The 16,482-nt window shown below is 44.6% G+C and overlaps 1 protein-coding gene and 1 long non-coding RNA gene across 3 annotated transcripts; one reads left to right on the plus strand and one right to left on the minus strand.

The window, feature by feature from the left end:
• Positions 1-728: 728 nt before the first annotated feature.
• LOC120389316 lies at positions 729-8,466 on the minus strand. Of its 2 annotated transcripts, XR_005590863.1 has the most exons (5): positions 7,671-7,990; positions 6,274-6,507; positions 5,252-5,382; positions 4,251-4,314; positions 729-2,793 (listed from the first exon to the last, which is right to left on the minus strand). It is a non-coding gene; the product is annotated as an uncharacterized LOC120389316 (long non-coding RNA). The 2 variants fall into 2 exon arrangements; XR_005590864.1 differs by lacking the exons at positions 6,274-6,507; positions 7,671-7,990 and adding an exon at positions 8,363-8,466.
• On the plus strand, positions 8,435-15,852 carry UTP11 (UTP11 small subunit processome component). The gene is made up of 8 exons (XM_039511821.1): positions 8,435-8,584; positions 8,695-8,756; positions 9,616-9,718; positions 10,933-11,046; positions 11,885-11,978; positions 12,340-12,470; positions 14,849-14,959; positions 15,566-15,852. The coding sequence occupies exons 1-8, from the start codon at positions 8,522-8,524 to the stop codon at positions 15,647-15,649; spliced, it is 762 nt and encodes a 253-aa protein (XP_039367755.1). The 5' UTR covers positions 8,435-8,521; the 3' UTR covers positions 15,650-15,852.
• The last annotated feature ends 630 nt before the right edge of the window (positions 15,853-16,482 follow it).

A 16,482-nucleotide genomic window follows, 5' to 3' on the forward strand; every position in this document is an offset into this window, starting at 1 on the left:
AAACCATAGGAGGAATTCAGGTTACATTAGGGTCCTTCAAACTCCCTTAACGATGAGTTCACGTAGTCTCAATCTTTTTTAATCCAGTTTTGTCATTATACTTTTTCTCCAACATGCCTTACAAACCAAGTCAATGTAATTTACAGCTATAAAAAAGAGTGGACATGTACCTAGTGTATCTGCTGCAGAGCAGGACTCTCCTAAGGGTCAGGGAATGGACACGGCCTCCTTTTATCCTTTAAGTTCTGTTTGGACATACAGCCAGTGTTTAAAGAGCCAAACTATCATAGAGAGCCTGTTGAATCAGTTCAGTGTAATACCCAATGTTTTAGGTTTAAATGGGAAGAAAGTTCAACCTAGAATTGTGTAAGGGAGGAGGGCAGATATAAAAATGATAGATGAACCAAGGAATTAATTTAATTCAGTTTCAGTTCATTTAAACTTTATTGGCAGGAAAATACATATTGAAGAGCTCTGTGTTGCTTGCAAGTTTGTCTCCTTCACCAGCAGAAGTTAGTCCAATAAAATATATTACCTCACTCACCTTGTCTCTCTAATCTCCTGGGACCAATAGGGCTACAACAAGCCTGCAACAACATATAATAAGGCTTCACGGTAGTAATAGTCTTCAGTGAGAGCTGCTCTTCCCAGAGTTCTTTTTCTGAGGTCACCAGAGAGATGTACTAGCTGTTGTACTTTGGGAAAGTCCTGGCGGCAGCCAGTGGCTGCTGGAAAGGGAATGAGCCCTGTGAAACTTTTCCTGCATTGACTCCTTTCTCTTAAAGGTAGTTTGAAAACATCTACACCAACCTCCTCCATCTCTTGCCCTGGAGCACCACCTCCTGGGAGCTGTTGTGCTCATCAAGCCAGGAATCACAGTACTCTCGCTCTGCAATCCTGGATTTTGTAGGGAGCACCACAGCAGAAAATGTGAATTTTCGTACATTATTTTAACAAATACAAGGAGCGTCTGGCCACTTGCTTTCTCCTTGGTTCTTCCCTTTGTTATGGACAGAGACAGGTTCTCAGTTATCTTTGTTTCCCTGTTTAGCTGAATTGCTGTTTGTGTTGGATGCCTTTTATTGCTTCATCATCTGCTTTACTTTACAGTGAACAGGAGCATCTGAGAACAAATAGGACAGAATATCTGACAGAGCTGGACGGACTGTGTGATTTTGCTTTGGAAGGATCATTCATCTGCCTATTATTTCTAGCCCTTAGCACACTACATAGCCAGTCAGTTCACAAAGACCCACAGTTTCTACAACAGAGTCTTCTTTTGCTGCTAACTGGACTGTAAAATTCTAATTAAATTAGATACAATTTAAAAAACCTAATTTTCTCACTTTTTTCTAAATTAATTAGGTCTCTCACATATTAGTTTATGTTTTAAGGGTTTTGTCTATTACTCATTTTTGACATTTAACAGCAGATGAAAGAAATAATTTGTGCATTCTGTTCATCTCAAGCATGACACAAACCAGGATACCATCCACAGGCCAGGCTGCACAAGGTAAATTTTGCTTGAGTTTGGGATTTTTCTTCTCTTTTTAAAACATAAATGGGCAGATCATCAGCTGCTGTGAACTAACATAGCTCCATTGACTTAAATAGAGCTATTGTGATTTACATCAGCTGAGGATGTTGCCACAAAAGCATTTTAATGTTAGAGACTTACCAGCCCCTGTTGTCCCCTCATTTTCTGTTCATTGGGGCCTGCCCTAGCTAGCCCATAGAGCTGGGGTCCCTTCCCAAAATCCAGACCAGACTGAAGCAGATTCCTGCTGACAGAAAATCTCACACGTCACTTCAAAAGAACAAAATGCACCATAAAATTTCTAAGATCCAAAAGGGACTTATAAGATAAAAGCAAAATCTTTAAATGGACTTAAGTTCTCAGTAGTTAGAGATGAAGAGACCTGTTAAATCCTTGAGTCTGTCTTTTGCAAAGGCATGGTAGAATCCTCAGAGAGAGGACATATCAGATAGTAAGCTGATATTATAGTCATGAGGTGCTTAGGAAGTGTAGAAACCTTCAAATGTGAATAGTGGAGTTAAGTAAATCAAACAAGGAATCTGTCTGGCAGTGCCATTTTGTGCTAAGTGAAGATCTAGATACAAAGAGTAGAAAACAACTTTATTGTAGTTCCATGAGAAGAGGGAACCCCACAGATGAATTTCAAGACCATAAAAAGGTATAAATCCAAGAAAGGAATGTTGCAGAAAGGCCAAAGAATTATAAGAAATGGAATGCAGCAAGCAAGTCATATATGACACCCACCCACTCCCAGGTCAGCACTCAGAGTGGAATTTTTCATTAAGACCAGAGGGTTAAGAGGTTCACACAATTCTAGCTGGCTGCCTTCTCTAAAATTAAGGGAGCTTTTTGGTGCGTCTGTGAAACAAACCTCAAATTTGTGTGTGGTTTGGGCATTGCTGGTTTTCAGTTTCTCCTCACAGCACGAGAAAAGTTAACATTGTAAAAGTGGATGGATTGTAACAAGAAAGGAAAATCTTTGCCACATTGGTCTTTTTTTCTTGTACATGTCTAGTTCTGGTATATAGGATACACTGGGAACATGACGTGCAATAGACCAAGCAGCCAAATTGTCTGGAACTAGGATACTGGAGGCAAATAGCCATTTCAAGAGTGGTGTCCGTTGCGCAGCTCAAAGTTTATGGTTTAGATCAGTTTGGATTGCAGCCTCCCATTTTCTCTTTTGTCAGAGTCCTCTGTCTTTGCCAGTTGAGTCACTTGGAGCTGTACTGAGTAGATCTCAGCTTTAAGTCACTCTGCAGATTTAAAAATTGTATTAAGATGTTAAAAAAAAAGTGAACGGTACAGAGTTTAAGCATAGAAGTTTGTGGTTATCAGGGAATAACATACAGATTATTGAGGGTGAAAAGTTTGGTTTAAGATCGGGTGACATAAGGAATACATAATCTGCAATATCCCCGATTGGGGGTAAAAGGTTGATGGGTCAAAGTACAGACATTGAGATATGAGGGTTCTACACCCAGGGTCATGCCTTCCTTGGTGACTCACCCTTTGTGTAGACTAGCAAGGTCACTTGGATCATAGTAAAGGTTTGTTTTTCCATCATTAAGTCACTGAATATATCTTTTCTCAGTGTGGTAAAAGTCTGTTGTAATTTTTAAAGGAACTACAGCTCAAGTCAAGGTTAAGTGGTAATTTGGGGATTTTGCTCCATCTGGGTATTTATCTGGCCCTCATCAGCTAAGATATCTGGCACCCCACTATCATTAATGGGTTTTATCATCACAATGGCCTTGTGAGGTAGGGAAGTACTATCCACATGTCACAGATAGGGACCTGAGGCACAGGATCCAGTAAGAGATTCACATGGTCACCAAGAGCACAGATTTCTCACGTTTCATTATACAATGTATTTGTTAAATGCTGACTATGTTCCCCACCCTGTTCAAGACAGAAAAATAAAGACAATCCCTGCCCAAGAAGCTTATAGCCTTAAAGTCAAATCTAAATAAAACTATTTGGTGCACAGTCTAGCCAAAACTATTGTACTTGTGTCTGAACTCAGACTGCCAACCAGAAGACCAAATAGTGCCAATTGTGATGATGAATTTTATGACAAGCAGTTATGCCCACTTGGAACTCGGTTGAGTCCACTTTCTCATAGGTCACTGAACAGCCAGAAAATGGTAACAATATTCACTCACTTCTGATCTAGGTCAGAATCAAGCATAACAATCTAAAAATTGAAGTCTCCATAACCCATCTCTATGAGCCACCCAGCCTCCATACTGTCAATAAGGTTTTTTGTTTGTTTTTTAGACAGAGGCATCTCTTCTAATTTTATAAAGAGATTGTGCTGTTGGTGTGAAAACAAAACCTCTGTCTTTTCATCAGCAAGAAAGAGCTCAACAGTCTTACTAGGAAAGAGACAAACTTCCCTACAAGAAAACAAGATGTTCAAAACTGCTGCCACAGCAGTCCTGGAATTCACCAACATGCATGACATCAGGAGAATAGATGATGCTTCCAACCAGTGGAAGAGAGGAAAGGCAGGACAGAGCAAAGGTATGAGCCACAATAAACCATGGCAGAAAATATATGTATTTTAGGGCTCCGATCTTGCACATGCTGAAGTCAGTGAGAGTTTTACAATTGACCTCAATGGAAGCAGGATTAAGCCCATGGTATCTCTGGCTATGGGCAACACTTGTATTGTTTATAGAGAAGCAGAAACTCAAGGGTCTATTTTCACCTGTGGTTTTCCAGTTGCTTCTCTGGCTCCCAGTCTCCTACTGATCAGGTATGAAGACAGGAACCTGCAGAGATGTGACAAATCTGTTACCAGTCAAAATTCAGGTTTTCAGTAACATGCAATTATGTTGTCATAACACTCACAGCCAATATCAGACTCTTGACTGATACATATCTCAGTAACAGAATCAATAAAAGAATATTGTTTAACACGGCAAGAACTTATTTCTAGTATTTTTGACTTTGCCACAGCTTGGCAAGGAATAGATAAATATCTGCAGAAGTTTTAGTCAAGTATTCTAGGTTTTATTTTCATAAATAAATGTTAGTGGTACAGCCAAATAAGGGTTTCTGGTAAAATTTCCGAGGTCCCAGGGTGCTGTAATTGGATCAAGACACACGGCTGATTTTAAATGTGGCAATGCCAGCCAAAGAAGTTGCAATGGGGAAACACACATAGTTTCCACATTACAGGGAACTGTCAGGAGGGAAATAGAGAAGGGTGTGTGTTCAGCGGGAGGCCCCACCCTTTCATTAGAAGACAGATTGCTGCCACTGTGAACAAGAAAGGCACTTCCAAGGTGTCTGAAGACAGATGCAAATGTGGAGATCCCAGATGTGATCCCTTCTCCTCCTCAATGTCTGTCTAAACCCTTGAATTCTAGACACTGCCTTTAGCTCTATAGACAAGTCTGGGTTCTAGTGAAATATCACCTGAATTAAACACCCCAGGAGACTTTTTGAGCCGAAACTCTTCTCTAGGATGCTGAGAAAACAGCACACCAAATCAGTTGTTTTACGCTATTAAATTCTTTCAACAGCTGTGCCACACAGTTTTAAAGTCAAATATTTTCAGTAGAATAAAATGATTTTATCACAGATTAACATAATAATATTAATTTAGGGAGGCATTGTCACTGTAACAAAACAAAAATCCATTTGTTTGATTTTTTTCAAATGACAAATACCCTAACATGCTGCAAAATCTTCTGTATTCCTCACCTCCATTTCACTATGAAGGGGCTTGCATCAGGCTGTTGTGTCATTATGCTGACCTGAGGATTGGGGTGTTTGCCAACCTCCCAAAAGGTGTGTAACTCCACAATGAATCACAGAAGTTGAGATTAAAAGCCCTATTAGGTCACAGAAACAGTGTTATTACCCATTCTCACTGTTTTATTACAAGTCTGACAATATTTGATATTCTATTTAAAGTCCCAGTGCCTGGAGATAAGTGACTACTTGAGAATCTCAGCTAGGATTAAGAGAAACAATTAAGTTGGCAGCCCTCATGGTTGAGGAGAAGAGCTTGCAAATGTGATTTCCAGTGTGACCTACAGGTTAAAAACCACAAGCCAAATAAAAAGATGCCACCTTAAAAAAACCAAAAGATTTTTAAGCCAGTCTTGTGACTTTGGGGACCAACTCAAGATTTATGAACTTTTGGCATTGGCAATACTGCAGAAAGTCCATTGACTGAGTGTGACATGCCCCAGAGTACATTTTGGACTGTGGAATTGCTGTGCCCCCTTAACTCTCCAGTCTGGTGTGCACTATGCCCTGCTTTGCAGTGTGAGCTGCCACTCTGCCCACTCACCCCAGCCTCCTGTATGCAAGTCACACCCAGAACGCTATGCCTAGCCACTCTGGAATTACAAATAGGGCGACACCTGCATATCCGTAGTGCCAGCCTGACGCCCCAGAAATGTGAGTCTTACCTTGCTCAAGCCCCCCTTCATCAGAGTAAGCTCATTAATTAGTTTGTCATTCTATCAAAGGGTACGAATATGCACCAGCCTTTGTAACCTGAGTAGATTCCCCAAACTTCAGTCAAAAACACACTGGCTTAGCTAAAACATTAAAATAAGTTTATTAACTACAGAAAGATAGATTTTAGTGATTATAAGTGGTATAGGCATAGAAAATCAGAACTGATTACAAAAAGGAATAAAGGATAAAATTGCAGTCTAATTCCTAAACTTTACCAAGCTAAGTCAAATTTGAAGTGATAAAGTTTCTCTTACCCAAAACCCTACAGCAGTCTGTGTCAAATGGAAAGTTTTTCCAGTTAGGACCACTCCCACCCAGTTCAAATGTTTCTATGTCTTCCAAACAATCTTGTTACTTTCAATATGGGGGGGAGGGAGGAAGAAGAGGTGGCCTGGTGATGTCACTGTCCCTTATTTTATACTCTCCTCCAGGTGCTGGAAAAATCCTCAATGTGTCATGTGGTTAGGCAGCCCCATTGCCTATGTGCCCTGCATTCATATTAATTGAAAATTCTTGCTTACATCCTTTGTGTAGGTGAGGCTTGACATGTAAGGTTTGTGTTCACAAGTCCTTATTTCTAAGGAGCTGGTCTGTGGATGTTTCCCAGACTCACAACATGTTTCAGTAACAAATCTATACCAAAATCTCATAACTTCATATACAAAGATGATTCACATTCCTGTTGAAATGTATGTAACAGATTATGACTTTTCCAGTGATACCTCACAAGACATACTTTGTTCAAGATTCATCATAATTTTGTAAAAGTGGTGACCATAACAGCCTACTCTGTCCCCATATCTACTCTAGTGACACCATCAGAGGACCCAACCACATGAGCCACACCATCAGGGGCTCATTCACCTGCACGTCTACTAATGTGATATATGCCATCTTGTGCCAGCAAAGCCCCTCTGCCATATACGTTGGCCAAACAGGACAGTCTCTATGTAAAAGAATAAATGGATACAAATCAGACATCAGGAATGTAACATACAAAAGCCAGTAGGAGAACACTTCAGTCTCCCTGGACATTCTATAAGAGATTTAAAAGTAGCCATACTTCAACAAAAATGTGGCTGGCTCACGACAAAAGCAATTTCCCTCTCTTAGTATTGATACCTCCTCATCAACTACTGGGAGTGGACCACATCCGCCCTGATTGAATTGGCCCTGTCAACACTGGTTCTCCACTTGTAAGGTTACCTTCTCTTCATGTATCAGTATATTTATGCCTGCATCTGTAATTTTCACTCCATGCATCTGAAGAAGTGGGTTTTTTACCCATGAAAGCTTATGCCCAAATAAATCTGTTAGTCTTTAAAGTGCCACCAGACTCCTCGTTGTTTTTGTGGATACAGACTAACACAGCTAGCCCGATACTTAACAGTGTAGGCTGTCCCACTAGGGTACAGGGATGGCTCTCCCACAGAACTCTGTGGGTCTGCACCCAGCCTGGCTTTAACACCCCTGGCCCTGATGGGCCTATTGTGATCATCTAGCCTGACTTCCTTTATAATACAGGCCATGAAACTTCCCCAAAATATTCCTAGGGCAGATCTTTTAGGAGAACTTCCAATTTTGATTTTAAAATGATCAGGGATGGGGACTCCACCATGAGCCTCAGGAAGTTGTTCCCATGGTTACTTACTCTCACTGTTACACATTTACACTTATTTCCAGTCTGAGTTTGTCTAATGCCAACTCCCAGCATTTAGATGGCGGTGTACCTTCCTCTGCTACATCGAGGAGCAGAGCACCCAAGGGGGCTGGATGTGGGGGGAGAGAGCCAAGGCCACCCCAGGAAGGCAAAGGGCATTTGAGCCCTGTGACCCCTTTTACCCCACCAATTAAGTTCCCCTTGAGACTCTGACCCCAGTAACATCTGACCCCCTGGTATCCCTGCACCCTGTGACCCTCGGGTGTCCCTACACCCTGTGACCTCTGACCCCTGGGTGTCCCTGTAGCATCTGAGCCCCTAGTATCCCTGCACCTGTGACCCCCGAACTCCCAGGTGTCCCTGCACCCCGTGACCCCGTGTGACCCTGCACCCCGTGACCCCGGGTGACCCTGCAGCCTCTGACCCCCGGGTGTCCCTGCACCCCGTGACCCCTGACCCCCGGGTGTCCCTGCACCCCGTGACCCCGTGTGACCCTGCAGCCTCTGACCCCCGGGTGACCCTGCACCCCGTGACCCCTGACCCCCGGGTGTCCCTGCACCCCGTGACCCCTGACCCCCGGGTGTCCCTGCACCCCGTGACCCCGGGTGACCCTGCACCCCGTGACCCCTGACCCCCGGGTGACCCTGCACCCCGTGACCCCCACGCCTCAGTTTGCGTCTTACACGATAACTGGTCGGGACCCAGCGCCGGGATTGGGGGCGGGGCCTGCTTGACGGCCCCGCCCAGCGTGGGATCTGCGCGTGCGCAGCCCGAGTGTCTGTCCCCGAGCGCCGCAGGGAGGCCGCGCCGCGCCGGCCCGATCCAGCCGCGCCCCCCGCGCCATGGCGGCCTCCTTCCGGAAAGCGGCCAAGGCCGGGCAGCGGGAGCACCGGGAGCGCGGACAGGTGAGGCCGCCAGACCCCCCCCCGCCGGGGCGCAGCCCCGAGGCCGCCGCGCGCCCGCCTCAGCCCCTGGCTCAGCCCCGCCTCAGCCGCGTCTCGCTTTGCTCTTCCAGCCCCGGTTCCGCAGGCAGCTGGGCCTCCTGGAGAAGAAGCAGGATTACAAGCGCCGAGCCGCGTGAGTGAGGGAGGGAGGGAGGGAGGGAGGGACCGACCGCCCGGCCGGCGCCCCGGTCCCGGTCCCGGCCCCTCCTCGGTCCGCCCGGCCCTTTATCCGCCCGCCCCTTTGTCCGGCCCTCGGTCCGCCTGGCCGCCCCGTGACCGCCCGGCCGCGTCCGTCCGTCCCGGTCCCGCCCCCGTGTCCGGCCCTCGGCCCCTCCCCCATGTCCGCCCGCCCCCGCGTCCGTGTCTGTCCGCCCCGGTCCGGCCGCGCCCGCCCCGGTCCCTCCCCGTGTCCGCCCTCGGTCCGCCCGCCGCGATCGCGCCCTCGGCCCGGCCGTGCAGCGCCCCACGCGAGACAGCAGCACGAGTACACGCGGGGGTTGGGGTTTCCGTAAGGCCCCGATCCTGCAAACAATGACACGTGCGCAGCCCGCCCCCACATCAGTAGCCTTCCAGTGTCCGTGTGTGAATACCTGAGTGTCTGTAGTGTTGAGATTTAAGAGAGCGGAGAGATGGATGGAGAAGATCCCACAGTTACTCTTGTGACTACCCCCAAACTTAACCCCCCCTGTCTTTGATGGAGTTCGTGGCTGAGCTTCTTGCAGGTCTGTGGGTTCCTGTCTCAGTGAGACTGGGGGTGGGGGTGAGGGAGCCTCAGCTGCTACTTTAGCACCGAACATGCGGAGATGATCATGTTGGCAGGTTGGTGAAAGGAATCAATCCAGTGGGTAAATGGTCTGTGGATTTCTGGTTCTATTTGTAATGCCTTTTGTGCTGCTGCAAATTTAGCATCATTATTGAGTATTTACTGTTTCATTTGATGTGTGTGCACATATGAATGCAGGTGGTGTTAAATATATTGTCTGGTTTTTCAGTGACTATCACAAGAAACAGAATGTGCTCAAAGCACTTCGCAAGAAAGCCCTGGAGAAAAATCCTGATGAGTTTTATTTTAAAATGACCCGTGTGCAGCTCCAGGTGAGAATCTGGTTTGTTGTATTCAGACAGGGTGGCCTTATTCTGCTTTGGGTAATGGGTGCCTGGATTTCTTCTGTCCCCCTCCCTTTTAAAAAAAAAAAATTATGAATGCTTAAATAAATACCCTGGTACCCACCGTGCCTGGCTGCAGCATGGTCTGCTCCTGATATCAGAGGAGATGCTCATTTTACCCTCTGGAGTCTTTATTAGAGGAGTAGAGCATTGAGGGGCTTTTCCTCTGCCCTAGTAGCTTAGGCCTTGTCTACACTACAAAGTTTTGTCAGCAAAAAGCAGCTTTTGTTTACAAAACAGGGGAGGTGTACATGCTACAAAGCTACTTTTGGTGGCAAAACTGCTGTTAAAACCACCTTGACAAGCTGCATAAAGCCTTTTGCTGTAAAGTTAAAGCACCAAAGGATCAATGTAGATACTGCTGTTTGTTTTATCAACAGAACTGGCTTCTGCCAGTATCCCACAATGCTCTCTGTTTTGATCTGCAGGCATGCGCTCCTCCCTTTTCAAAGCTCCAGAAAGTATCTTACAGCTGAGCACGCAAAGAGCAAATCATTGGAATGCTCTTGTTCTGCTCTGCGCTAGGAGCACAGCAGCAGGCAGAGGGGGGAGGTCCTCAGTGCGGCGAGCTCACGGGGCTGCTCAGGATGCTGCTCTCAGCAGCTGTGGAGGCTGAGAGAAAACTTGGAGGGAATCCACAACTGCAGGCAGAGCATGCTGCTGTGCTGAGCAAAGATGGAGGCTGGCTTGGGGGGGTTGGGTTCCCCTCCCCCTGCCTCAGGATAGATCAGTCAGCCTGCTTCCTCCCCCATCCAGACATACCACTCTCCTCTCTCCCTCCCATCACGCGCTTCAGTTGAGAAGCTACTGACAATCTGCTAGGATGCCCCTTGAACGATGGGATTGAGAAACCTGCCTCATGTGATGCTATACCTGCCTTGTGAGGCATTGCAAACCCTTCCCAAAGCTCCCTGCGGCCAGTTGCGCAGTGGGATAGCTACCACAGTGCACTTCTCTCTGTGTCAGTGCAAGAGCTGTTAGTGTGGATGCACTCTGCTGACACAAGGAACTAGTATGGACATGCAGCAACGGGTTTAATTAAAACGGCATATCTTTTGCTGACAGAACTTTGTAGTGTAGACAAGGCCTTACTTTTAGGAGTGTGTTGTTCTCTGCAGTTAATGTACTTTGTTTGCTTTTAGGATGGAGTTCATGTAATTAAGCAGCCAAAGGAAGAGGTGACCCAGGAACAGCTGAAGGTGATGAGGACACAGGATCTCAAATATGTAGAAATGAAAAGAGTGGCAGAGGCCAAGGTAATAGTCTTTACTGATCCTCTAATTACTGTCCAGTTTGTTCATAATGAATACATTTTAACTTCATTTGTCCCATTGCCTGATAGGCATTTGTTTGATAATGTTAGATTTCAGTCATACAAGAAATGACAGAAGGAAATGTCAGTACAGCTAAATTGTATGGGGAGGGGGGTGGTCTTTGATTGAAGCTGTGTCCTTGACTGCTCCGTTGCTTAGACAATGCATGGTATATTGGATAAACTATCGTAAAACATGTAGATGTTAGACATTAAATGCTTGGCCTTGTTTCTGACGTTTAGCATGAATTGAAGATTGGTTCTGAAATAACTGTTTAGTTTTAAAGGGACGCAGTCAATTTAGATCAAGCTCTGTCTGAAAATGTTGTATCTGCTGTTGTTACAATAGCACCTAAGATCTCGGTAATGAGACTAGAGAAACAAAAGTATTTGTCACTTGGAGTTTGTTTCCTTTGTGTCATTGCCAGTATTTTGAGGATAGTCACTTCTATTCTTTCCTCTGTGTGGTTAGTTTCCTCTTGTTTGTGTGGCTTTCTCATGCAGCAATCCGGAGAGAAACACAGGAAAATGATTGTAAAATTTACAAACCTAACCAAGGAGTTAGGGGAGGGATAATACTTAGAATTATTTTAAATTCTTCTTGAATTGACAAGGTCTTAAAGAGAGACAAATGTAAACAATGGACTAATCGTCTGGTTGTTATCTGTTTACAAAAGAATTAATAGGAATGAAGAGTTTTTAGCTATTGAGAGAATATTTCTTGCTGAGACACAAAGGAAGCATTGCCCACTGCTGAAGGCTGTTTTTTCTCCTCCCCACAGAAAATCGAAAGGATGAAATCAGAGCTCCACCTGCTGGATGCTCAGGGGACGCAATCAAACAAGCACGTGTTCTTTTTTGATACCAAAAAAGAAGGTGAGATTAGGGCTTTATTTATTGAAAAGAACTTCCCTTCAGCATCTCTAGGCTGTGTCCAAATCTTTAAAATTGTGTGGTTGTTCCTTCACACCTTTCTCTTTGAGGGAGAGCCTCTCTCAGAAATGGTGACTTGTCTGAGGCTCTGGGGGCTCATTACTGAACAGTGAAAGAGATGGATTGCTCCACTTGCTCAGGCGTTGGGCTGGACCTCACTCCCGAAGAGGGCAAAAGTTGACCTGGTTCTCTCCATCTCATAGCAAGTATAAGCCACGTATTTGGATGAAATGCTCAATCTATCACACGAAATTTTCTGAACTCTCATTACTAATCTTAAATTCTTTTTAAAAAATATTTTTAGTTCAAGAATTTGATGTTGCAACTCACCTGAACACATCCCCAGAGCTAGTGGACAGAGTGTATAACCGACCTACCATTGAAACCCTGCAGAAGGAAACAGTAAAAGGAGCCACTCACCCTGCCCATTTAAAGGTAGACTGTGTAGCCACCCTGTATGATTTAGCATTCACTAGCAAACTGGGTCCTTATACATTACTTTTTAAAATGTAATGGGCACTAGGAAGAGTCCATTGGAGCATTCCCTGGCTGAACACGTTTGCTTTTATAGGCTAACGCTTTTGGGTGGTGGTTCCAGGGATTGAGGGGCACCGTGGCAAAGAGTCAGGGACTGATCGGCATCCGTCCTTGTGATACCAGCTTTTCATATCTGGACTCCTGTAGTCAAATCTTCCCTAAGACCAGAAGCAGAAAAGCAGTTTAGTCACATCCTGGTCAATTAGGATGTGACTAAACTGAACAGTGGGCACGACAGGTATCCTTTCCTTACCAGAACAGAATGGTGCTGGACGTCAGGCTTGAGATGGATTGGCAGAGCAGATGGAGTAAGGTGGCATAGCCTGGGTGCACACTATGCTACTGAGTGTGTCTCTTGCATAAGCTTCATTATCTTTCGATGGTTTGGCTCCCTAAAAGAGGCAGTTTCAATTGATGCTAAGGGCACTTGTGCTACATCTTACAAGTCCTGCATGGATGGTGGACCTTTCTTCTTCTTAGGAGTCTCTCTTCTTATGGCCCTGTTAGTTCTCTTCCACTGAGGCAGTCATTAGTATCAACTCCAAAAGTGATATTGGGAAGTACAGGTAGAGCCATTGGTGACTCCATGTGCAGATTTGGTATTTTACTGCTGTCTCTGTTCCTTACAGAAATTGTTGTTCCAGGATTTTAAGAAGCCTTGGTATGGGGAGACTTCATTCATTTGTTTGTTTTAGATATATATAAAATAAGTGTCATAATGCTGTATCTGAGCATTCAAAACAAAGCAAAAAACCTTGTAGCCCTAAGTGGGGATAAGGAGGAGCTTCCAGTGAAAGGGGTGGCTCTAGTAGATACAAATATACAGACTCTGCCTCTTTCCTTTGCACCTGGCAATCCTAATACCTGGGATATATGCAGAGATTTCTCTCCTCTTATTTCTACGGCTCTTGGTTAATAAATTTATACTTCGATTCTCTTTCCTTCTGTCTTTGAACACAGTGGGGTTTGTGATCCAGTACTCTGCCTTCTCCTCTTTCCCGTGAAGCTATTTAGGCTGAAATCTCACTTCCTAGCTGTTTCTTTAATTTAAAATATGTTTCACTCAGACCTCTGTTCTCCAGTTTGCATTGCTTAGACAGCATCAGCTTTGCTCCTGATGTTTTAATTTCATAGCAGTTCTCTCTCTCTCTCTCAGAAGCAGCTAAGCATGGGTTTAGCAGTATAAATGCCTCCTAATTAGGTTGGCTATATTGGGCAGTCTTGTAAGCTTGAGTCAGTATGTGCAATAGGGTAAAAATAAAGGTGTTTAAAATTGCTCATGATAAGATTGCATGTTCTTAAATCAGATGTCAGATAACGTTCCCCGCTCCCCTCCCTCCTGCCAGCCCTCTCACTCTGGCTTGGTGTTAAAGTGCTTGGACTAGTTTCAACTGATGGGTTTTCTCCTCTTCCAAAGACTTGGTCACATTGTAAACATGTTGGGATCTGTTCTGTTCAATGATATTAACGAGGTCACACCTGCAGCCATACCACCTTGTGCTTTGAGCCCATCAGCTCTCGCAAGTGAAGTAGAATCAGGTGGGTCACTGTTTGGCTGGGAGGTCTCCATGCAATGCCTTCACTTCAGGAACGGGTCTTGGTGACCCTTTTCACTCTGGATCAGTACAGAGCTAATGCCCAGCATGGTGCTAGAAGATTATCCAGATCAAGATTAGTTTCTGTGCCTCAAGATCCATATAGTGGCTGAGCGTAAACTGCAGCAGACTCAGCAGGTATAGACTGAAATCTCTTTCTCGGTATTGAGCAAGCTCTGCCCTTCCTTCGGAAAGGACTGCTGCTCATGCACTGGTGGTCTTAGACACAACCGCACTTAAAAGCTGTAAAACTGTCAGCAGCAGCATCAGTCACAAAGGACAAGAAGAAGAAGCTAGGAGGTCCTTTACTGCTGTGGTATATTGACTTTTGGATGAGCTGTGAAACCAAGGTTCCATCATCGGAGAAGATCTAGAGGCCTGTTGTCATAACTATCTTGCCTGTATTAACCCTTAGGTCCCTGCTATGATTATGGTATGTGCAAGGAAATCACAGCTCTGAGTCAAGGAGTTAAACAATGAGCCTTTTGGAAGCAACCACAAAATTGGTATTGGTACTTTAATAGAACTCTTTGTTCATGGAATTAGTGTGGTTTTTTGTTTAATCAAAAACTCAATTAGTCACCCTAAGTGTGATCCCTGGCAGCCTGGGATAAGTTGAGCGAGAGAATATATTTTTCTTGTTCTTTTGCTGTACTAAAAAATGCTCTTTTCCTCCTTCAGAAATTAGCCCAACAAAGGAAGCACCAGTACAGCCTCCTGAAACAGCGCATTGAGCGTGAAAAGATGATGTTTGTTATTGCTCAGAAAATCCAGACACGCAAAGATCTCTTGGTGAGGGAGCAAGACTTAACTCTTGTTTTTTGGACTCTGCTTGCTGAGGATCTTAGAGCTGAGAACAGGTTGCGTGTGTGTGTGTGCACATTTCCTTACTTGTGGAGTATTTCAGGTAGCTCCTTATGAAGGTTACCAGGAAACATCCCAGCTGTAATGATAACCCAGATAACTCGTTTATATGCTGTTGTACCCATTTGGGCCTTTGGTCCATACATTTAGGGCAGAGAGTCAGTTCTCTGTGTAGCCTATTCAGTCTGTTTTAAAGCGCTGTGTAAATTTGAAGTTGGAGCTGTGGAGTAGCAGAAGGGAGGAACAAGGAAGTTGTGGGGTCTCTAGGTTAGGAACAGATCCTCAAAATTCTAAAGAGATTTCCTGTGTCAGTGGGGACTTGCCAGTCAAAGAAAAGGTTGTGTGGCTAGCACCACAGTTAGAGATGAAAGAGCAAAGAAAAATATCTTCTGCCCACTAGAATTGAGGAATTGCCCAGTTTCCACTGAACCTAATCTGCACCTCCAGTTCCTCCAGCGCTTCCATTTTCTCCCCTTAGGGTATGTTTATCTTATCTTTTGATAGAAAAGAAAATAAATGTTTGTTTCGTTTCAGGACAAAACTGCCAAAGTGAAGGTGAAGAAAGAAACCGTAAATAGCCCAGCTGTTTACAAATTCAAATTCCAACGGAAACGTTAATTTTTCTGTGAAATAGTTTTTGATGTCCTCATGTAGATCTAATTGACATAACGAATATGTTTCTTCTTGTGGAGAAGTGCTGGTATTTTGTCAGTATCAGGCTTATTTCCACTGCAGTTTAATGTTTTGTCAAAGTAAGCCTTATGGGTATTTGTAACTATAACACCTTCTGTTTAATAAATCCAAGAAGATTTCTGCTTCAGTTTCGGTATTTACACATTGGAAACACCAAAAGAGGTGTCCAGATACCTTGGTGAAAACCCAAAGAGAGAAATGCTGAGCTTGTAACTACATTTTGATAAGCATTTTGTGTGCACAGTACACAAACAAAGGGGAGACTGGGCCCTGACCAGGGAGAGGGGTAAAGTTTGTGGCTATGGGATGGTGGTCTGCCTAGGTCTGGTGAAGGCTCCATACCAGCTCTCTCATCCTGTCGTTCTAAATGGTAAAAGTCTAGGATCAGTCTCTAAGCGTCTATTTTGTCTGTTCCATTGCATCTCCTTCCATTTTTCCTCTCTTGCTTGATTTCTCTGTTCTGTCTATTCATATTTATGTTACAGTACTATAACACTTGTGAGGGCTTTGCATAAGGGCACATTATTAAATAATACTCTTCCCTGGCCACAGGCTTATACAGTGGGGTTAAGGAGGAGCGATGTAGTGTGAAGGCAGAAATAAGCCTCTATTCCCTGTAAGTAACTGTACAGTCCCCAAGAAAGCCATAGGTGCTACATAACCGCACCTGGGTCACACGAACTTGCTGGCTTCTGTGTTTTGGTTTCTTGTAGCTTATAATTTTCCAAAAGGGCCCTGCCTGCTCTGAGGGAGATTCC

This window comes from Mauremys reevesii, linkage group 23 (genome assembly GCF_016161935.1).
Source record: "Mauremys reevesii isolate NIE-2019 linkage group 23, ASM1616193v1, whole genome shotgun sequence".
Lineage (NCBI taxonomy): Eukaryota > Metazoa > Chordata > Testudines > Geoemydidae > Mauremys > Mauremys reevesii.